The sequence below is a fragment of the Condylura cristata genome, unplaced genomic scaffold (assembly GCF_000260355.1).
Source record: "Condylura cristata isolate star-nosed mole 26May11 unplaced genomic scaffold, ConCri1.0 scaffold00009, whole genome shotgun sequence".
Taxonomy (NCBI): Eukaryota; Metazoa; Chordata; class Mammalia; order Eulipotyphla; family Talpidae; genus Condylura; species Condylura cristata.
In genome coordinates, this window is record NW_004567110.1 from 45,719,210 (window position 1) to 45,743,474 (window position 24,265).

Here is a 24,265-nt window from a genome sequence, read left to right on the forward strand (position 1 = left end):
GCCGGGGCTGGACGTGGGGTGGGCCGAGGGCGCCCACTGCTTGGCATCCCTTGTGGGATCGAGTTGGGGGTGAACGAGAAGCCGACGGAGCCGAGAACCTGCTGCCCACTTGCTGGGCGGTGGCCACCGGGCTGCGTGTGATCGCCGCGAGCTCGGCACACTCGATTGTTAGCATTCTTGTCTCCCTGACTGGTCGTCTTACCAGTCAGTTACCAAACTTTTGCCCTCTTTGCTTATTTTCTTTTCTTAAGAAATATGATCTGATCCATAAATCGAGATTCTGAATTGCAGTGCCGAGGAGTCGAGTAATTGTCTTTTTGTTTCTTGAAGTATGAAAGGATGGAAATGTCAGGAGTGTGTAAATTTACCTCCCACATATGGAGTATTTTGATGACTTATTTAACAGCTGTTGAATGAGGGTAATAAACTTTGCAAGGTGAAGGTGTAACATCCTACGGGTTTTTCCCCCTCGCTCCCCAGCACAGACACCCATACCTTCTTTATCTTTTTTTTCTCTAGAGCCCCTATACCCCATCAGACATACTAATTTTACATATTGTTTATCTCCCTCCTTCAGGAATGTAACCTCAGTGGGGACAAATTTTCATTTTTTTCATTTTCTTTTTTTTAACTTGTCAACTTCCAATGCCTAGAATAGTGCTTGGGATGTAGGAAGTGCTAAATATATATATATATAACTATTCAGCAATATATATATATATATATATATTGCTGAATAGTGACATTAAAAATTCTTGAAAAGTTACTGGGATGAAACTGCCAAGGACCAAAAAAAAAGAAAGAAATTGTTCTTTTTGGTTTTTTTTTAAAGATCTATTTATTCATACAGAACTGGGGTACAGGCCAGAGATGCGGAAGGTGAGAGGGTTCACCAGGAACAGAGTGGGGAGCAGAACAGGCAGATCGATGAAGTACACTGCTGAGGGGAGCAGCGGGCGGGTCAGGAGAGGTCTGCCTCGCCATGTGGATCTCCTCTGGGGTAGGCAGGTAGGGGATCGAACTCCTGCGGAATTGGCTTAAGCTTCTTAGTGCTGTGCTTTAATCCGCTGTGCCACCGGGGAGGGCCCAGAAATTGTTTTTGTTTTTTTGTTAATGTCGTTAGGTAACTTTGTAGATTTCGTTTTTTGCTTCTTTCCAAGTGGGCTCTTCTGGATGTAGATAACAGATTTTTTTAATTCCTTACGGTGTCATGTGTATCCATTTCCTCTGTAGTGGAAGTGAAGGTAAGAAGGAAGGTAACATATGTCTTGGGCTTCATTTAAACTGGGCCTTTGCTGCTTAATTTATTGAATGACCATGTCAAAACCTCAATTTTTCTATTTTAGTAAGGAAATAACATCACCTTGTGCTATTCTCACAACCATTGTTGCATAACGTGATGTGAAGGCATCTGATGGTTTATAAAGTTTCAAATGAATGTTATTGAAAAGTATATGAGTATTATTGAAAAAGCAATGCTAAATATTTAAATTTTGTATTTTATACTCTGCTTTGACACTAAATACTTTGGTATACACCATTTAGTCAACAAATTGTAAAACTTGTCTTAATCTATACATGATGAGAATTCCTAACTTTAAACATAACTTAGTAGTAATAATACCTTCAAGGTATAGTTTTAATGCTTTCTGTGAAATGGACATAAATCAGTAATGCTGACACTTAGAAGTCTTAGAATTTCTATTTTATGTAAAATATTTGTGCTCTCACCACATTCCTAGATGTGTTCACTGCCTATACTTTGGTGTTCATGATTTTTAACAGTGAGTGGATTTTTGCCTTTTGTAAATATGTACAATTTGAATATCTTTACAGACATAATGGAGATTTAAATAGAAGTTTTAAAGTCAGTTCAAAAGGATTGTTTAAGTATTACATGAAGAAGTTAAAGTAAAACAAAGTAAAGTTTGTGCAGGTTGTACATTTTACTTGCCATATGTTAATCTATTAGGTTATAGTTCCTTCAGGTAAAGAAACTTAGGTTTTATTGCTTTGTGAGTTTTAGGATTGGAAAGCAACCTTAGGATTGGTTGAAATTGACTAGTTTTACTATTTAATTTTTAAAATAATTGCTAATGCTCAAAGTTAAAGTGTAGAATTATGGTATTTGTGTCAATATATTGAGAAAATATCAGAGGGTTTATGGTGAAATTGGCAAGCCAGTTACAGATACTATATTATTAGACAAAATGAAGAATCGATATAGATATAGAATAAAAATATAGATGTGTAGTTAAAGGGATCTCTGTTCAAGTTAGAGCTATACAGCTTCTGATCATTTAACTTCCCAGAACTTGTCTGTAAAAAAGTTCCCAGAACTTTTCTGTAAAATGGGTTTCATTGGGTTACTCTGAAATCAAATTAATATGAATAATGCCGAGATCATTGCTCCTTATATATTGCCAGAGTGGAAAAAGAGTATTTTTATGTGAAAACCTTGACTAACATTTAGCCTCCAAGGAAATTACTGAAAAGGTTACCAAAGAATTAGTCTGTTTGGGGGAAATACAAGTTTAGTTTGTAGAAAACTTCTTGTCATCAAAAATCACTTGTGAATTTTAAAATTATGGTTTTAGTATAATCAGCAATTGCCCACATACTGCAAGTCATATTTTATAATTAATGGCTTCGTATTTGAGTTTGGAAAATGTGACTTAGCAAAGAATTTAAGGATGGTTGGGAAGCTTTCTGAACATGTGGATATGGAGTGGTAGTAAGGAGTTACTGTCCTAATATTCTGGCTAGGTTATTGGCCTGATGCCGGTTTGGGTAGTTGTACAATTAACAATTGTTTACAACAATCTTAAAACATTGTTGGAGGTCTGTTTTCTTTTTAAGCATGACTTACCTTTATGCTAACGTTTTCTTTCCCTCTTTTTTTAATTTTAAGAATGAAACATTGGCTGGTGGGGGAGTGGAACTTGATATTCAGAAATCCTCCTTATCATTCATTCAGTCACAGTAATAGTCACACCTCTAGCAAGTATAAAATAGTTAACATCTATATAATAAGAAAAGATACCAAGATCTAACTGGTGACTTAATTAAAGAAATATTGTGATATGAATGATATTACAACCAACATGGAATTGGATAATTACATTGGCATTTGAAATAACGCATTTAAAGTATATCTGAATGAGTCTCATTTTTCCTCTTATAAATGGAAAGCAATGCTATAAATGTCCAAAACAATCATAAACTCTGTTATTTTTACTTCTGAATGCATTATATATTTCTGTAGCTTTTTTTTTTTAAACTAAGTTTTCTGTAAAATCAATTGTAATATTAGCTTGATTTAAAGCAGTGTCAGCTGGATTTGAGGCTAGGAGGTCAGGAAATGGATAGGAGCATGATTACTGATTTTTCTGTAGTTTTTGAGGTATGTAGTATGTATGATTCCGCTTTAATTTTGAATGCTAAAGTAACTGGAAGCCAGTTTTTAATTTTACTTGGAAGCCTAGTATAAAAGGATAATCAGTTATCCAATTGCTTTTGAAATTTGAAATTAAATTTATCTTTGAGAAATTTTAAACAAGACATTTCCTTAGTTATAGTAGTAGTAACATCATATGCAAAGCTAGAAAAGGGATAATGTGTGGATGTATATATACATACAGGTATGCACACATTCATATAAATAGGGTGTTAAAAGGAAAATTTACGGTCAGTGAACTTTATTAAATATAATCACTTGAAATAGTATTACCCTGGAACAGAACATGCCACAGTTCTGTCTTAATTCGTCCTTACGAACGACCCAAACTGTGATACAGAGGCCTTACTTGCCTATGTGACCATCCCCTAGCTCAGATAAGCAGCTCGTCTTATTGGCTATTCCCTGGACTTTCATGCAGCCCTGCCTCATTTTCAAATCCTGAATTCCAGTATAGCAGAACTCATTCGCAAACTACATGTTCCCTCTCCCTCCCTCCTTCATGCTCACTTGGTAGCTGTCTACCTAGCCTAAACTTGTCTTGGGCCCCTTTCCATTATTTCAGTATATTAGTATCCTCGTTTCTTTATTTTTCTTCCTACAGACTTCAACTTCTTGCCCACGTTTTCTTCACACCATGAGATTCTTAGTCTTTCTTCATATTCATCTTGCAAATATCCATTCATAAACCCATCCTGGCATCTGCCTTTACTCTGACTCCCCATTGATGGATTGCCAAGGTTGCCAGGAAAATCATACACTCATGCTGATAGATAAGATTACAAATCAAAGGTTTCTAGGCTCAGACATCACTAATACCCAGTGATCTTTTTTTACTTTTCTTTGGCCAGTTCCATTCTTCTGAAAGTAAACACTATTCAGGTCCCTGACTCTGCTTAACAGATGACATTGCTGCTTTTTTCCCACAGGGAAAATAAGAATTTATCAGGTGTGAGTTTCCTTACTTTCTTCCTTTTGAACTTAATCTGTCTTCTCTATATCATCCACTACTACCTCCTTTCCAATCTAAAAGGAAAATTGTTCAAAATTAATTTGTAGTTCTTTCTTTACACTTCACTCTGCAGATCTTTCTATCCATAATCTCCTTATAGGTTTAACTTCTTTTTCCTGATTGCCTCACACAAATTCAATCACTCCAGTCACAAACTTAAATCTTGACCTGGCATTTACTGTTAGATAAAACTTTATTCCTCTTAATGTTTTTCAGTCCACCGTGATACGGCGTTCTCACTGCTTTGGAATCACTTAAGTTGTTTACCACTGATGGTTTCTTGAATAGTCCTATCTACTGCATTCTTTTCCTGCTATGTCTCTTGAAACTTTGACTTTTCGTACTACAGGTTTTTTTTTTAAACACTTCCCCACTGGTTTTAGGGACATTAAGCTTTCTTCATTCTTTTTCTGCCTCTCTAATCATTTCTAAAGTTTTGCTACCAACTTTTTCTCCATGGTTCTGCTGTTGTCCTCTCTACAAATACTGTACACTCTCCAAAGATGATTTATGTACTTCCACAGCTTCAACTTTTATCTGCAAATAGGGACCAAAGTCTACCTTCAGTGTTCCAGACTTAGACTCTTTTGGCCTTTTTAACTAAATAGCTCTCAGAAATTCAAGCTTACCTAAAATCCATTTGTTGTTTTGCCAAAGCCTACTGTTCCATATTTATACTAATGGTATTATTTTTTACCTAGTTATTCAATAGATAATATTTATCCCTTCCATCTTCATCAAGCCTTTATACTGCTTCAAAAAGACTGCTTTAGGGTCTGCATAGTGGCACAGGAATTTAAGTCTCAGCTTTTTGGAGCAATTCACAGCTACTGCAGCAGTAATTTGATCCCCCATAAGGGAGCTGACCCACATAGGGCACTCACCCACTGCTCCCTTCAACAGTGTATTTTAGTCAGTCTACCTGTTCTGCTTCCTACTCTGTCTCAGGTGAATCCTCTCACCCTCCCCCACCTCTGGCCTACACTGAAGCTCTTGTACACATAAATAAATCTTAAAGATATATACATACACACACACACACACAGCCTTAGTTTCAGAGTTCAGGCCTCGTTGTCTCTTACAGAAATCTTAGACTTAAACTCAAACTCCATGTTTACTCCAACCTTCATTTTGTTTATTATTTGATGAGTTGTCTAGTATGTGCCAGATTCCATGCTGGACTCAAAGAATATAGTGGTGAACAGAAATAGCTCTCATGCAACTTATTTTCTAATGAGTCAGACAGAAGTTAATATAATCACACCAAAGTGTATGTTTTGAAAGAAAAGAATATGGTCTAACAAAGGAAATGACCTACTCTTAAGATTCAGGGAAGGCATCCTTGAAAAGATATGCTTGATCTGAGAATGCTGGAAGTGGGAAGGAACAGTTGTAGAAGGAACATCATTGTGTACAGACTCTGGCTAGAGGAACTGCAAGAGGCAAAGGGGCAGGAGTGAAGGGCTTGAGAGGAGACTAGAATGACGGGACAGAGGGAGAGGGAATCAGACCATGGATTGTTGTATGGTCCACACTGAAGATTATGTATTTTATTATAAAGGATAGGAATCCCTTGGCATGTGTGGAGGGAAGGTAGGCTAAGTGAGGGAGTTAATATAGGCAGTGATTCCGATGGTAGTGTGTGAAGAGATCCATGAGGAACTTGAGACTTCCACTTACCTGGCCATAGCCAGCCATCTTTCTAAGAAGCAAAATGAACTCTTCCTCCTCAAAATTCTCTAGTTGTGCTAAAATAAAATCTACTTAGCTCAACAAACAAGTCTCTTTGCAGCACTTGGTAACTTTTTTAGGCTTTTCTAAAAACCACTTCCTGATGTATGGCCTATACCAGTCCTGTGTTTGCTGCGTTTTGATCTGTGTACTTTCTATTTCTACTATTTGTACTGCTCTCTCCATCACACTGTGTAAGCCTAGGGGGCTTCTGTTTTCCACCAAGAGACTTCTCCATTGCCACATTCTCTGAAAACCCTTTTCAGAACATTCCTTATTCTCTATCTCAGGAAAAAAGCAAAAACCAAAAAAGTTCATTATTTATTTGAATACACATTGCCATTGATTCTACACTGTTATGACAGCTTGTTTACCTGTCTTCCTGACCTGAGTTTATAGTCATCAGAGGTTAAAACATTCATCTTTGTTATTATTTCTTAAGTAAGTTTTTCATTTTTCTGTTCCAGTCACTTTTACCACTAGTCAGGTCAGTTAAACACTTAGTTGACCACATCATCTGCCTCATGTATGGAAGATTAACATGCACAGAGACCACACACCCGGCCTTTGATTATTTTGCCATAGTATTTGTGCTTCCTTTTTTTTAAAATTACATTTAAAATATTTCTTCATATGAACTTTGTGTTCTTTGTATAGGTCTAGAGTAGAAGATCATTACACATGAAGTTACTGTTTTCTGAAACTGCAGTTAAGTGCAGAATGAATTACATAATCTCATCTAAACATTTGAATGCTCTGATGAATTATGTCAACTCCCAAATGACTCCTTGGTGATATGGATTTCCATATCTAAAAAACCCTTGGTTTTCAGTTTTTCAGAGAAAACCTTGCAGTGTTTTTTTTTTCTCCTGATCTGGGGTTTGGGAGAATATCACAAATGACTTGATCTTTTTTCTTTTTTTTTTTTTTTCCTTTCTAGATAACAGCAAAAGCTTCTATTATTTTTGTTACTCTTCAATACAATGTTACCCTCCCTGCAACAGGTATGTAGTTTCCTTTCAGAACTTATTTAAGTAGAAGAGTTTTCTTAAACTAACCTGGAAATTTTATGAACACAAGGTTCTTTGGTAATTTTCACAGGTTTCACTTGTGATTAGACTGAACATTATTTTGGTGATTTTTGTAGTACAAGATAAGATTTGATGTTTTGGGTTAACTTCACCTTATATGAAGACCAGTTATTCTGTGTTTAATGTTTATTGTGTACTTTTGTAAATGGGCTTGAAGTTCCATTTCCAAAGAAGCTTTTCTTTACTTTCTTTCCCCTCTGATCTTTTCATAGGAAAATTCTAATAATAGATACTTTACATTTCTTTAAAGTGTCATTATTCAGTCAAAGTTTCTAAAGGTACTATATTCAGCATTCATTTTTTCTGACCTAAGAGTTATGCTTTAGATCTTTAATTAAATTCTTTTAAGTCTATTTTATTTTTGCATTCTTGTGCTGTACCTCTGACAGTTATTTTTATTAGAAAGTATGCCAGTAAGCTCTAGGAGTTATCTGGGAATAGCATCAAAACTACACTTAGGTTTTATTTTAGAAAATTTTATTTCTGAAGTTTGCTGTGTGAAAATCAGGTATTGAGATAACTTGACCATAATTGCATATAATAATATATATGATTAGCATGGGTGTATTAATGTAGGATGGGGTATTTACTTAATAAAATGTTAATGTCAGTCAATAAATGTGTTCTTTATTCAGAATATAAATCAGTTATGCAACAATCAGTTGGAGTTTTTTTCAGCTTCAGTTTTTGTAAATATTTGATTTAGTGGCTTAGATGTCATATTACTCAAAACCACAAAGTTGTTTTGAATTTTGTATATGCCAGAGAGAAATAAAAGTTTTTATCCAAATAGTCTTCATGAAGGTACCTTCAGAACAAGTGACAGCAATTCACAAGTCACAAACATTAATTTGATTGAACTTATTCTGAAAAATTATAGCAATTTCAAGGATCAAAACAATTTTAAATCGCAGTTGCCTCTCTCTTTACTGCTTATAGATTAAAACTAAGTCAAATGTTAAGTTAAATCAATTTTTCCCTGAGAATCATGTTTTTCACTTAAAAGTAGAGTTAGAAAGATTTAAGTTCCTGGAAAAGACATGCAAAAATGCTGAGTATGAGTTTGATTAACCTAATATAATCTAATTTCTACTTGGGGATGATAATGAAATTTACAGTCTTCCAGGGATCTGAACATGACCTTTCCCTGTTTTTTTGGTCTTTGATGGCTGTAACTAACATGTGTCAAGTCTTTGTAATTCCTGGAGCTGTTGATAGTCTCAATTTTCATTGCTCCTAAGATTCAAGATGTCCAAAAGCAAATTACCTACTGTGTTTCTGTAGAATTTATTTATTAAGGTAGTCTTCTTTTGTTTGTTTCCATAACTATGTTGTATTTAGTGCTGTTTTTTATAACCTTATGTATATTTTTGTGTATGTGTGTCCTGTCCTTTTTGGCCTTCAGAAGAACAAGCTACTGAATCAGCGTACCTTTATTACTATGGTATCAAAGATTTGGCTACAGTTTTCTTCTACATGCTAGTGGCGATAATTATTCATGCCATAATTCAAGAGTATGTGTTGGACGTAAGTATACAATCTTAGAAATTTATATTTTTAAAATAATAGCTTTCCATGCTGTGATAGTCACATTAAATATATTTTCTAATGTATTCTTAATTGCTAATGACTCCTTTTATTTTTAGAAAATTAATAGGCGAATGCACTTCTCCAAAACGAAACACAGCAAGTTTAATGAATCTGGTCAACTTAGTGCATTCTACCTGTTTTCTTGTATCTGGGGCACCTTCATTCTAATATCTGTAAGTATGTGTACAGTTAAATTTCATCACTCAAACTATTTGCATTATATATTAAAAACAGAAAGTGATGTCCTATTTTGAATGTTTGTAAGCAAATCCTGAATGTTAGAAAATCCCCATTCTGTTCTCATTCTTATCTAAGATTAGAATTCTGCTGCTCTTGAACTAGTATACTAGTATAAATTAGGTTTCAACATTAAGTTTCTCTTTTTGTTAGCTGTATTTATTTATTTATGCTTACAGAATTGAGGTACAGGCCAGAGGTGTGGCAGGTGAGAGGGTGAGAGGATTTACTAAAGACAGAGCAGGGAACAGAACAGGCAGATTGATGAAGTACACTGCTGAAGGGAGCAGCAGGCAAGTCAGGAGAGTTCTGCTGCACCATGTGGGTCACCTCCCTGGTGGGGGATGGAACTCGTACTGCAGTGGCTTCAGAGAGCTTCATAATGCAGTGCTTTAACCCACTGCAGCACCAGGGAGAGCCCCTTGTTAGCTTTTATTCAACAAAAATGTCAAACTATGTTTAATGTTTCAGAAAGCTTTATTCATTTTTTAGCCAATCTGAACTTTTTTTTTTTTTTTAATTTTTTGTAGTTACTTGCTGATGTCTCTTACCAAAAAGATGTCAATGATACTTTTAAGTTAGTGAACACCGTAGTGTTTTCCCCTGTAAAAATAGGCCTGGTTGTTTCTAAGCAACTTAAAATGCTGTTTAGCTTTTTACTTAAGGCTGTCAAAATCTTTAAGTGTATCATTCAATTAAGGGCATTGTCTACTTTATTATTAGACCTAGCAATCCCTTAAATTTATATGGTCAATAGTTTACATACTTTTGAATTTATCAAGAAACATATTTTTCTTTTTAAATCACCGTGTTAGAGATGAGTAAACATGCAGAGTAAATGTTCCAAGACACAAAAGGTAGATAGATTTGGGATAATATTAAAGATTGGTCAATTCAGATTTTCCTTAAACATATACGGTAATTCTCACTGAATCAATCTCATGTGAAAAAAAAAGAAAATTATTTGGTAAATGTGTGGCCATAACCTTGGTCCTTGATCGTTATTTGTCTCCTGTCAGGCATTACATCTTTCCAGAAATCCCCCTTTAAATATGAAAGATAAAATTCATGTCTTCTTAGCTGTTGTGCTTCTGCGATTTTTTCAGTGTTTTATGTTTATTTGCATATATGTATTTTTTACTTTACTAGACAAAAAATTTGGAAGACTAGGAATTAAGTCTTATGTAACTTTCTATCTCATATTGATTTTTCACTTTGCTAAAGTAAACAGTTTAGTTGAATTGAAAGTAACAAACAACTGACTTCAATAGGGTCTTTGGAACTTGATACTGGAAATTGTAAATGTTCAAAAAAATTGAAATATTGCCTGATTTTCCAGAAAGTTTGCATATTTGTAGTCTAATCTTTTTATTTTCTTTTTAAGGAAAACTACATATCTGATCCAACTATCTTGTGGCGGGCTTATCCTCATAACCTGATGACGTAAGTCATTGTTAGCAAAGTTTTCTTGGTGATGTATGGGCCATGATCATGTCACTGAAGAGTAAAATGAGTTCTTACCATTTCTTTAGTATCTTATATAGATTCATACACTGGGTATGTCTTTGGGAGTCCCAATTCTATAAGCAAAGAATTCCTGTGTACTTTTTTCAAGTATATAATCTTTCAACATGTTGATTAGCTTGAGGAAATTGATTTTAACAATGTTAGTTTAGTACTGTTTTTCCCTTGCTTCTCTTCACTGTTCCATCATCTCCATACTTTTGTTCTTTTTTTTTTTTTTTTGATTTATTTACTTATGCATACAGAACTGGGGTACAGGCCAGAGGTACGGGGACAGTGAGAGGCTTCTCCAAGACAGAGTGGGGAGCAGAACAGGCAGATTGACGAAGTATACTGCTGAGAGAGCAGCAGGCGGGTCAGGAGAGGTGTGCCACGCCATGTGGTCACCTGTGGTCACCTCCAAGGAAGGGATTGAACTCATGCGGAAGTGACTTTAGCTTACTGCTCTACTTTAACCCTTTGTGCCTCCAGGGAGGGCCCCTGCTCTTTTTCTTTACCTCAGTCTTTTTTATACTTCTTCCACTGCTCACTCTCTTATGCTTTAAGCTTGAAGGTAAGGATCATTTTTTTAAATCTTATATATAATTTATTTATTTATATATGTTTTGCATCATTGTTGATTTTTGTATGCTGTTCAGGTGTAGTCTCTGTAGAATTCCCAACAATTCACCCTTGCACCATTGCCATAGTCCTTTGTGCTCTTACCTCCCTTATTTTGATCCCTCTCCCTCCTTCCAGAATATCTCTAATTTATAGTTGCCTGTTAATTTAGGTTTTTTTAACTTACTATTTTTTTTTTAAACTTTCTAGCTCTAAGAGTTTTTGTACAACGCTATAGGAAACTCTGCAAAGATATTCAGTTAAATTACTCATTGTTCAAGCCTAGCTCTACTACAAGTATTTCATGTCACCTCTTTTTACTACTTGAATCTGTGTTGTCTCTTTCCTGAATTTGTCATTTTGGTAGATAATATTTGAAGTAATCTATATACATTGTCCAAACTGTTTTCTAATTTATCTTTATCAATATATTAATAAATTATTTGTCTTACATTGTGTTCATTCCCATTAAGAATTTCTGCACTGAAAGCAGGAGGAACTCTTTTATAGTCCTCACTGTACCAGGCTGCAGGTATATCACCTAGACAATATTTGGTAAATGCATTATAACATGAAAGCTAGGGGGAAAACATGAAGAGAATAACATGACCTTCATACTGCATATCTTTAGGTCCAGAAGTAATACCCACTCAGCTGAGTCATTCTTACTTTTAAAGTTATATTGTCAGTAATTTTTATTAAAAAGATAATGAAAACATCATATATTTGTGGAGTACCATTCATCTCTTCCCCAAATTTTTTAATTTAGTTTCTGTTTTATATTTTAAACTGGAAATGGGAGAATAAAGAGAAAGCAGCACAGAAGGGCATGATGTAGAAAGAACACTATTGATTCTAGACTCATTGAGATAAATTACTAGAGGGATCTTTCTATGCCTTATTCATCTCTTTAATCCTGGTTGGCCTCCATTTACTTGGGGCACTGTTAAGTGTTCCAACTAGTAGAGTTTCCAGATTTCCCTAAGGAAAAGCCAGGGGATACTTGAAATCAAGATTATACCAGTTTCTGGTGATTGTTAATCTATGCGCCCTCACTTTTATGTGAGTCTTTTTTGCTCTTCCCATTTTCCTTTTGATGAAACCTTATAGATCTCTGGCTTGACTCTCTCAGTAATATTCCTTATTTTTAGTAGCTAACTTTACATAGTAATCGGTATCAATTAACTAATAGACAAGGGGCTCTGATTTCTGCCAGCCACCTTGCATGTTAGCAGAGCTCTGCAGATAAAGTCCTTGCTTCTCTACAATCCAGAGGGACTGACTGCTGTTGGGAATGCCCTAGGGAGATGGGAAGTGGATGTTGGAGAGTTGTTTAAAGGTACACAGAGTATATAAAGGAACCCAAAATAACACAAAGTGTTATTCCCAGTGTTTGCTTTTATTTAATTCTTTAAAAATAGTGTGCTTTGAAAGTAATCTTTACTTTTTTGTGTTGTGCAGATTTCAGATGAAATTTTTCTACATATCACAGTTGGCTTACTGGTTTCATGCTTTTCCCGAACTCTACTTCCAGAAAACCAAAAAAGTAAGCTGGGATTTTAGAAATGTTTTGTCATTTTTCTCCTTTTGTGAAGTCATTCTAACACATTTCTTCACATCTCTAACCTCATTCTTTCCTTCTTACATTAATTCTTCTCCACTGCATCATTTCTCTACTTTCCAGGAAGACTAAGGATACTTAAGTACTTCTTGAAAAAAGCTTTTAATCATGATTTTAGCTTAGAGGGGGATCTTTTACATTTGATATTTAATTGCTTGTTTTAAAATTAGGTTAGTAGTAATTTAAAATAAATTTAAATTTAAATACACTGATTAAGGTATTTTAAAATGTAATACTGATTTTACAGTATTGATATTCTTAGCAAATTCACAAGTGAGACTGAAAGAATTAGTCACATTACTCTGGAACACACGGTTCTGTGTATAATCCCAAGCAGAAGTTCAGCATCTTAAAAAAGTAAAGCATAGGTTAATATTCACCAGTGAATCTTTTCTTAAAATGGGTAGAGCATTCCATATTTAAAATTTGGGAAAGATTTTTGTTTCATTGTACAGATAAGTAAAAATAACTGGCAAACTGCAATAGCTTTACACTCAATGCTTCTGAATAAGAATTCTGTGGTACCACAATGTCATCTTCATTTCCTATATTTAATCCTTTCTCTTTAATAAAACCAATAGTGTCTCCCTATAGCTTTAGCTAAAATAAAGCTGCTCACCTACACTCTAGGAGTTTCTATACCACCTCTTCCTAGTCCCTTTACCCTCTCCTTTAACTTTATTTATCTGATCTCTGATTTTATAATCCTTTTCTCTCACAGATTAATCAAGTGCCTTTATTCCACTTGATGTGGAGATTACTTTAAAATCCCCATATATGAAATGATATGTGGGTGGTGATATGTCTGAAATAAGTTTTGCCATGACAGTTGTTACAGCTGGCTTATGAGTATATGGGGATTCATCATATCATCATTATTATATTTGTTGTTTGCATATTTACATTTTTCTTTCTTTTTTTTTTTTTTCAAAGCCCTAAGAGTAGTTTTCCAACATAAAAGTGTAATGAATATTTCAGTGGTCAGTTTACCTTCTCAAAAGCTATAAACACTGTTTCAATATAAATACTGCAAATAATTACTGGGTATAGGTATTTGATTTACAACACATGATTTATATCCAAGGTTTTTTGTGTCCTGTGTGTCTGTCATTGTTTATATATGATATAATTAGAAAGCAACACCAAATCAAAGTTCATGTAGTATGGATATTAAAAGCTCTTCTTATGTCAATTTATTTTCTAAAGTGAAATGTTTTTCTAGTTTAGTTAATTGTAAGGAATAAGGTGAAGATTTGTGAAACCTTTAACTTTGAACTATGTTAAGATAATAGAAAATCCCTAGACATCCCCATATTCAGTAATCATCGGATATAAGCCATAGTTGTTCTAGAGTTATGCTATACAAAACAGTAGCCACTGGCCATGTTAAAATTACTAAAATTAAGTAAAAAGCAAAATTATTTTTCTTAATCACATCAGCTGTATTGCAAGTGCTTGTTAGCCACTTATGGCTCATGTCTACCATGTTGAATAGCAGTAATATAGAACATTTCCATCACTGCAAAAAATTATGTTGGACAGAGCTCGTTGACATTATCATAGCTTCTTGATGTCTTTGTACCAAGGCACAAATATTTAAAGCTTTCTTTAGATGTTTATATACTCATGCACATTCAGTACTTCTGGGTTTCATTAGTAATTTGTACGTCTGTGTCTTGGTCACTGACCATGTAAAAGAGACATTTTAAATTAATTGTTCGTTTTGGCTCTCAAAACACTTATCAATTCCTGCCAGATGGCATTTCTCCAGAAATGCAATCTAATTTTTATGGAATAATTTGCATAACTTAGAACTTAACTGAAACTATTTTTAACACCTACATATGACAGTTGAAAGTAACTGTTTCAAGTAATTAACATAATTTGAAAGTAACAGCTGCATATGTGTTAAACAGTTTCTTAAAATTTACTCTATGTGAATTATTTTTGGAAGAACTCTTCACTGGAAACAACTAGTTCAGTGGTTGTATTGAACAAATCCTACCGACAAATGAAGAAAGGAACACTATTAGTAGCAGTTCAGGAGTTGTGTTCTACAGCAGTGATGACCTGCTCCTGGGTGGTATGCCAACTCCCTAACTGAAATCTGTAATATGCCAGTAAACTGGTATAATGAACTTTCTCTTAGGAGGGCCAGATTTTACCTAGCGCCCTCTGTTCTCCTCTTTTCCCATACTCTGTGAAAGTATAAGCCTAGATACCATGGTGATGTACAAGGTCCTTCTTGTTAGCCTCTGACAATTAGCACCTCTGCAGTGTGACTGGTAATTCCAAGGAGGTTGAAAATGTCAGAGGAATTTGACTTAAAACAGGGATGCTAAAAGCAGGGATACTAGATGACTCTACATAAAACTTGTCGTCTTAAATATCAAAGCTGTAATATCCCCACTACCTTTTATTTTTTTCAGGATGTATGGTTTACAAGATTATTAAGAAGAGAAAGAATGTGGTGTACTAAATGAAAAATTTTTAACTTACAATTTAATGACTATAGCTGACAGTGAAAGCAACTAAAAACATCAACTAGAAGCTATGACTACTACTTTAGTATTAAAATAGTAAGGCTTATAAACAGCAATCTTAGTATTAGAAGGACATTGTTATAATTATCAATTAGTAACATTTAGCAAATTTAGTAAGTGTTTATTATAAGCCAGAACCAAGATAAAAGCACCAAAAGGAATTTGTTGTACACCCTGTAGTAAACCCACCATGGTACAGGTGAGGTATAACTTAAAAGTCAAGAGCAATTATGCGACTTGGGAAAGCCATGTAGTTAGAGGGGATAAGCAGGGTAATAAAGTTTAAGGGACAGACCAGCCCTTGGTCTTCTACTTTTATAATAGTATGTTTTTTACACTACCTTGCTATTTTCAAGGAACAGCAATGTTTCAATATGTTTTAATCTGGAATGCAATCTATTCTTTACAGGAAGATATTCCTCGTCAGCTTGTCTACATTGGGCTTTACCTCTTTCACATTGCTGGAGCTTATCTTTTGAAGTGAGTTGGGATATTTCTTGGTTGTGTATGTGGACTGGATGGATAGTATGCTGATCTTACTTATTGAATAATTAATCTTTGCATTTTAAATTTGTTCTTTCATTAACAGCTTGAATCATCTAGGACTTGTTCTTTTGGTGCTGCATTATTTTGTCGAATTTCTTTTCCATATTTCCCGCCTGTTTTATTTTAGTGATGAAAAGTATCAGAAAGGGTAAGTTGAGTAGCCTTTTATTTATTATGTCATTAATATCAGTTTCTTAGTTTCAAGGTCCATATTACTTTGTAAACTGCTAGTAGCAGCTTTAAATAAAATGAAACTATTTAGCAGTTCAGCTTGTTTGATTCTCTAAAATTGGAACCTTCCTTACTAGAAAGGTATTATATTGGTACCTATCGTATTGAAGTTTCTCTGCACTTTCATATTATAATTTCTGTATGATTAATTGCATGTTTTTCTTTTGAGGAAGTAATGGGATAATGAATTTTCACAAAAAAATGAATTGATTAGCTAGGCTTAAAGATACAAAAATATTTTGATGGGGAAACTGGACTGAAAACAGAATTGGGGTGGTTTGACTTGTGAAGAGTATAAAGCCTTTAAAGCAGCTAGAACTAGGATTCTTAATGGGAATTGGGTGTGCTGTTTAGAGCAGTTTTTATTTTGTCTACTGTTTTTCAGAACTATTCTATTTGTTAGTAGTTCTGAAGTAGCTATATTGACACAAAAGAGTTAAACAAAACATTTCTTTACTGGACTTCTAGAACCTTAACTATGTATTTCCAAGATACAATATATATATCCTTTCTGCAGAATCCTTTCTGCAGAATAGTAAGTAATGCTGTTTTAATATGCATTTACTTGATAGGAATCTGATTCTTAGAATCTTTTCTTGTTGTTGTAATTTTATATATTTGACATTTTTCCTACAGGTTTTCTCTGTGGGCAATTCTTTTTGTTTTGGGAAGACTTCTGACTTTAATTCTTTCGGTACTCACTGTTGGTTTCGGCCTTGCAAGAGCTGAAAATCAAAAGCTGGACTTCAGCAGTGGAAACTTCAATGTGTTGGCTATAAGGTATAGTCAATTTAACATTTTGCTCCCTTTGTACAGATATATGGTATGTATTCAGTTTATGGTATGACCCATCTAAAGCAGGGATAAATATGGGGGTTAGTAATAATATTCACTTGATTTGATGTCATATCAGTTTCAGTCATGTTTAACTGAAGTACTGAAGCATTTATTTAGCTTATAGTGTTAATTATTAGTGGGATAGTTACATGTCAACATAATGTTGTTAGCAATGGTAATATAACACTAAATTAATATTGTCAAAGCAGGATAGAAAGCTTAACTCAATGGCATTGTGTTGATGCAATCAACTTTTGGTTTATTTCTTAATATTCTCAGAATTGCTGTTCTGGCATCCATTTGCATTACTCAAGCATTCATGATGTGGAAGTTCATTAATTTTCAGCTTCGGAGGTGGAGGGAACATTCTACTTCTCAGGCACCAACTGTGAAGAAGAAACCAACAGTGACTAAAGGCAGAGCTTCTAGAAAAGGAACAGGTTTGTATTCAGTCAGCAGTGAAAACTGTGGATTAGAAAAAAAAAATTTTATAATGTCATTAAAATTTACAATTTTATAAAGATATTTTTATTCTATTGCTTAGGAAAATTAGATGAAGTAACCTTATCCCATTCTTCAGTCTGGTGCTTCCCTAACATCAGTTACTCCTCTCAAAAGCTTTAGACTAAATATCTGTCTGGAAAGTGTTTTCCATGTTTATCAACCCTGTGCCACTATAAACCAATTTAGGTCTTGTAAAGCAGCTTATGAACAGCTAACATAGAAGTGATAATTTATGTTTTCAAGTACCTTATTCATGTTTGAAAACAGTACCTCTTTACAGCCCCTTATCTTTCCTTTAGTCCCAAATAGTACTGCTTTTACCTATTTATTTATTTTTGTGACTTCTGATTGTTTGATCCTTCATCTTTGAGCCTACATCTAACCATTTTTCTCCTAACTTTTAATTGAAAAGACAATGCGGTAATTTTTTAGACTTCTACTTAGTGTTATACTGGGAAACATACCACAAGGAAGTTATGTTTTTAAAATATTATTGATTCTGACATGCTTCTTATAAGTCTTATACCTGATTATTTATGTCCTATCCTGTCCTTATTCAAGCTTGTCTAAATTGTTTGCATTTCATATATGCTTTACTATAGCTTAATCAACTTCCAAACAAAAAATAACCCTGCTGGGGTCATAGATTGAAATTACATAGAATCTGCAGGTCAATTCAGGGAGAATTAGGTATATGTTTGAGTGTTTTTAAGTATATTCACAAAGTTGGCAAACTGCTATTTAATTCTAGAACATTAACACCGGAAAAAGAAAGGGTTTATATACTGCCATTTCCTGTCCCTCTCCTTTCCATTATTCCTGAGAACCACTTGCGTATTAGATACTATTTCATTGTATCCTTTTATTAGTTGATGACCATTGGGTTATTTCTACTTTTTGGTTGTTATGATTAATGCTGTTGTTTTCATGTACTCATTTTTGTTTGAATACCAGCTTTTTTTCTCTCTCTCTTGGGTGTATATCTAGGAATGGATTTGTTAAGTAATATGATGATTGAATTTTTAACATTTCGTTGGGGAGAGGGCTGCTAAACTCTTGTGTAGGATAATCCGGTTGTCCCTGCATCATTTGTTGAAAAGATTCTTTCTCTGTGAATAGCCTTGGTACTTTTGTTGAAAACCTGTTGTTCAAAAAAGCAAAGAGTTCCTAATTCTGTTCTGTGAATCTATGTCTATTCTTTTGCCAGTACCACACTATCTTGCTAATTGTAACCTTTGTAAGAAGTTTTGACATCAGGAAATGTGATTCTTGTTTTAGGTCCCTCACATTTCCAAATGAATTTAGTATCAGCTTGTCAGTTTCTACAGAAAATACTAGCTAGGCTTTTCAGATTACATTGAATCTGTAGGTTTCCTTGTGAAGTGTGAAAATGTATGCTTTCCATTTTAGGGTGTCATTACTTTATTTCCATTGAATTTTGTAGTTTTCAGTGGTTAAATCTTGTATTTCTAATGCTAAATTTATTCCGCAGTATTTTTTTTTCAATGCTTTTATAAATAGAATTATCTTCTTAATTTCATTTTTGGGTCATCATCAGTACAATAAAAATGCAGTTTATTTTTGCACTTGATTGTCTGTCGTTCAACATTAATGAACTTATTTTTCTTATGATTTAATAATGGTTTGTGTCGAATTCCTTTGCACATTCGGTATATAGGTTCAGATAATCTACAGTGATCTTCCTATCCAATCAGGATGCCTTTCATTTAATTTTCTTCTCAAACTGCACTAGCTAAAAACACAGAACAAAGTTGAATAAAAATGATGAAAGCAACATCCTTATTTTGTTTCCTGATCTTAGTGGAGAAAACACCATTAAGTATTTTGGGCTTTCCCAATTGGCCTTTAACAGGTTGAGAAAATTCCCTTTTATTGCTAGTTTGTTTGTATTTTTATCATGAAAGGATGTTAGATTTTGTCATTGGCTTTTTTGTATCAACTGCTGAGATCATCAAATAGAGTTTGTCCTATATTCTGTTGATATCATCAATGATGCTACTTACTTGATCTTTGACTATTTAAGCCATTCCTCAAATAAATGTCACTTGGTCATGATATTTAATCCTATTTAGATGTTAATTGATTTGGCTTGCAGGTGTTTTGATGAGAATTTTGGCATCTGTATTCATACAGGTTTTTATATATATATTTTTTTACTCTGTGCGCGTTGTATATGTGTGTCCATGTGTAATGTTTTGGTTTTCAAATGTAATACCAATCTTGTATTCCTGGCATAAACCTAAACTGATAATGATAAAACGTAACTTCTGCTGAGATTGGGGTGTTTTTTTGTTTTGTTTTTTTTTTAATATTTTGTTAGGATTTTTACATCTGTGTTCATAAAAGATTGACCTATAATTAGGTAGGTTTTGATAGCAAGGTTATAAGAACTTTATAAAAAGTGTTGGAGAGCTTCATCTTTGTATAATGTCAGCATTATTTCTTATTTGTTTGGAAGAATTTACCAGTGTAGCCATCTAACCTAGTGTTCTTTATGGTAGGATTTTTAAGTAAAGATTTACATTATTTAATAGACAATGGTTTTATTTCTGTTATTTTATCTGGGTAAGTTATGTTTTTTAAGAAATTTGTTTATTTCACCTAAATTTGCAAATGTATGGTTGTAAAATGATTCATAATGTCCTCTTATGGTATAGAACATCAGTGATTTTTCCATTTTTCATTTCCTGTATTAGTGAGATATGCCTCAGTTTTGGTTTTTATTCTACTAGGCACATACCAACATTAGTCTTTTTGTGCTGATTTTCTAGTCTTATCATTGATTTCTGCTCTTATTTTCCTTTCTTTAGGTTTAATTTGCTCCTTTGTTATTTGTGGTTTATCTTCTTAAGATGACTGTTATATCATTGATTTTCCTTCCATTTGGTAAATTACTTGCAATTAGGACAAACTTGCTTTTTTCAGCACCACTTTTGCTGTAGTTTCCAAGTTTTGATATCTTTATAATTCCAGTTGTCATGTCTTTGATAGATTATTTATAAGTGTGTTGTTCTATTTATAAATATTTGGACATTTTCTCTTTCTGGTTACTGATTTTTAGTTGTATTCTACTGTAGTTGACGAACATACTGTGCATGATTTTAATTCTTTAGAATTTGTTAAGACTTCATTTTGGTTCGGCATGTGTTCAGTTTTGTTAAGTGTTCCATTTGAACATAAAAAGGATATGTATCCTGCATTTATTGGGTATTATATGCTGTAGGGGCCAGGTCCAATTTTTTTAAATTGTATGTTATTTTTTTGTGTTGCAATTTGGTAGAAAGATTTCTGATTGTTCATTTGGTCCTGCAAAAAGTATTGATGTTTGTAGCTTACACATTTTTGCTTTAAATGTTTCAAAAATATAAGTATGTAGAAATTTAAGGTTGTCATAAATCTCTATTGAATATGTCCTTTTTATTTTCAAATAACCATTTTTACTTCTAGTGTGTCTGAATTTACTTATAGCTATACCAACTTAATTTTGGTAAATGTTATCACAGTGTATCTTTTCCTGTATTTTTCTACTTTAAACCTTTCTTTATCCTTAAGTGTTGTCTCTTCTAACCACCGTATAACTGGATTCCTTTTTTATCCTGCCTGATAATGTTATCCTTATTTTTTGGCAATATTACCATGACATGCCTGGGTATGATTTTCTTGTTGTTTTTTTTTTTTTTTTAATCCTAATCTGTACTTTATAGTTTGGCTTCCTTTATCATTTTTGGAAAACTTTTGACCACTATTTCTTCAAATATTGCTTCTGTCCTACCCTCATTCTCTTCCTCTTATCCTCCTAGGACTGCAATATGTGTGTTAAGCCTTTTTACACTGTCCCTTACAGCTTTTCACGCTTTCTGTATTTTCTATTCTTTTTTTCTTCTCAGTTTCAACCTGCTTAATTTTCCAGTTCACTAATCTGTTGTTCCTAATCTGCTCTTAAATTCACGTAATACATTTTTATTTTCAATTATTGTGTTTTCTAGTTCTAGGGTTAAAGATTTCAGTTCTCCATTTAATTATCTTTTCACTTATTTTTATTAATCATTGTCCTTTTAATGTCCCTGTGTGATAACTCCAGATCTGGATCACCTAAGGATCTATTTATGATTTTTTTTTGTCTTAGTTTTTAGTCATTTGTTCTTACTTCCTGGTATGTCTTGTAATTTTTAACTGAAAATTTTAACATTTTGTATAGAAATATGTAGGGGAGTTGAGTGAATTGGTAAATACTCTGGATTTAATGCTATGTGCCTTTCTGTTTTGTCAAAACTAATCTAGCTTGCCCTCATTCCTAGGACAACATTTAGAAAGACTTTCTTTGCTTAGCAGATCCTGAATTCAGATTTTTGTCTCTCCATCATTGTGAGACTTCACAGTTCTCTCTTTTTAACTTTCTAGTTTATTAGATTTTTTTCTTCATAATTTCTCTGAGTCTTGCTTAGTGCATACATATTTAGTATTTGGCAAATACCTTGAAAGAAAAATACACATAGCTGCCTTGGTTATATCCCCGTACCTTTAAACAATTGTCTTTGTAGTTGCCTTCTGTGAGGGTTGTGTGACATCAGTTATTCCATCATAGCTTAAAGATGGCCATGATATACTTAAAACATAGAAGTTTTGTCTTAAACACCAAATTTTTAATATTTCATGAAGAAATACAGCCCCAGGAACTTCATTTGTTTGCTGTCAAATGTGAAACAGTTCTTTATTTCTACTAAAGGTACTGTTTTTTGAGACTACTACTTTAACATTATTGTAATTGTTTCTCTAGAGTTTTCTGTCTTCTGCTTTCAACAGTACTTACTTTACCTTTTTTTTTAAAAAGACATATTTACATGTTGTAGTTACTTCTCCTTTAACTACTTTCAGGTTATTGTGTTTAACTTATTGCCAGTGGTTAAAAGTGAAACACTTGTAAATAAGTCTTGCCTAAGACCACCATAAGAGTATGTGTGCATGTGTGTTTGTATGGTTGTGAGATCTCCTTTCTGAAGGTACCTTTATGTATAAAGATATCATGTGTTTATTTTAAAAGAGTAACTTATTCTTTTTCTCTTTTCAGAAAATGGTGTGAATGGAACAGTAACTTCAAATGGAGCAGATTCTCCACGTAATAGAAAAGAGAAATCTTCATAATGAATTATATAATCTAATTGATTGATGTCCCCAAAGAAACTTGCTTTTTACTATCTTTAAGCACTAGAGATTTTTTTTTTCTTGTTCTTGAAAATACAGTTTGTGCTCTTTGATTCTCGCTATTGTACTGTTTTCATGCATTTTTTTAAAGGGCATTTCAGGGGAGGATGATTACTATGAGTGAAAAAAAAATTAGCTTAGACTAAACAACCTGCCTTCAAAATAGTTTAGGGACCACCCCCACATTTTGATTTTTACCTTTGAACATTTTCTAATGGTTTGGAGAGATAACTATTTACAGAGATTCTACATATCAGTGATACAATTTCTTGCACTCACCAGTTTTTTATATTGCAAGATGGCCTGTTCCAGCAAGGTCATATTTTTTAAGTTATCTTTCAGGTAAAATGGAAATACTATAAAGTTGGAAGTCAAACTTTAATATGTTTTCAGTATTCTCTAATTTTTAGGAATTTTTGTAGCCTTTACACCTGGGAAAAGATTTGTAAATTCACCAAAATAATTGTGTACTTTCTTTTATAGGTAGTGGTTGTTAGTGTTACATATCCACCACACCCCCCTTTTTTTAAACAAATACTATTAGTTATGATATGTGGAGATTTATTGCCATATATATTGAATCAAAATATATTAACATAAAAGTACTTGTGAAATAAAATATTTCTTGTGCATTTTCAACACGTGTAAACTGAAAACCAGAAAATTAAATATTTACTATAAAGAAAATCCGACCTCAGCCCTTTTTGATATTTTGTTAATATAGCGATTCTTAATGGGGCTTGTTGTAAATTCGATATACACAGCATCTTAGAAAATATTGTTTGACCTGCAAACCTTTTGAAAAAATAATGCCTACTTGATTTATAGCTACAAAAGGAATGTCAGGTAATTAATTCGGAAAACATTTAATGCACTAACCTTATAAAAATTGAAAATTCAGGTGGATAAATAGTCTTACAAAAGATAGTGCTTTATGTTTTAACTGTAGCTTTGGTCCCATCTTTAATTGAGAAGCATTTATCTGTATAAAACATATTTTTGGATAAATATATATATATATATATTTGTATCTCTACAGAAGGTCTCTAACAGTTGAGTAAAATATTTGGTTCCCTTTTCTATAATTATTCTTTAAAATCCTTAGAGCTGTAATTGATTTTTGTTGTCTTTACAGCACATATACTCCTCTTTTCGTGTTCATTCACGTCTTCTTCCCTATTCCTCTCTTTTGTCACCAGCTAATATGTGTGCCATTTTTAGGATAAAAGTTGTAGGCCTATTTGGTCTGCAGTTTAATAAATTGCCATGCTGCTAGAAAGTTGTGCTTTCTGTTTCCAGCTGTTTACCTATTCCTGGAAAAAGTAGTAGCTCTCTGTAGCATCATGGAATTTCAGTGGAACCAAATTTTTGCCATTAAAAACTGGCAATATATAAAATTATACATTGAGAATTCAATCAAAATAAAAAATTTCTACTTTCACAAGCTGTATCCTGGACGTTTCCTTCATTGTTAGCAAGATTTTCGTATGCAATCTCATTAATACATACCGTATTTGA

At 33.4% G+C, this 24,265-nt stretch overlaps 1 protein-coding gene across 1 annotated transcript in view; it reads left to right on the plus strand.

Moving 5' to 3' along the window:
• The window catches only part of TRAM1 (translocation associated membrane protein 1), a 25,028-nt gene extending 833 nt beyond the window's left edge, over positions 1 to 24,195 (plus strand). The window contains exons 2-11 of the mRNA XM_004679811.2: positions 7,141 to 7,204; positions 8,697 to 8,818; positions 8,938 to 9,054; positions 10,503 to 10,561; positions 12,704 to 12,788; positions 15,816 to 15,886; positions 15,996 to 16,100; positions 16,820 to 16,963; positions 17,300 to 17,460; positions 22,614 to 24,195. Of these exons, the coding sequence (XP_004679868.1) occupies positions 7,141 to 7,204; positions 8,697 to 8,818; positions 8,938 to 9,054; positions 10,503 to 10,561; positions 12,704 to 12,788; positions 15,816 to 15,886; positions 15,996 to 16,100; positions 16,820 to 16,963; positions 17,300 to 17,460; positions 22,614 to 22,687 (1,002 nt within the window). The 3' untranslated portion in view covers positions 22,688 to 24,195. The remainder of the gene's footprint in view (positions 1 to 7,140; positions 7,205 to 8,696; positions 8,819 to 8,937; positions 9,055 to 10,502; positions 10,562 to 12,703; positions 12,789 to 15,815; positions 15,887 to 15,995; positions 16,101 to 16,819; positions 16,964 to 17,299; positions 17,461 to 22,613) is intronic.
• Positions 24,196 to 24,265: the final 70 nt, after the last annotated feature.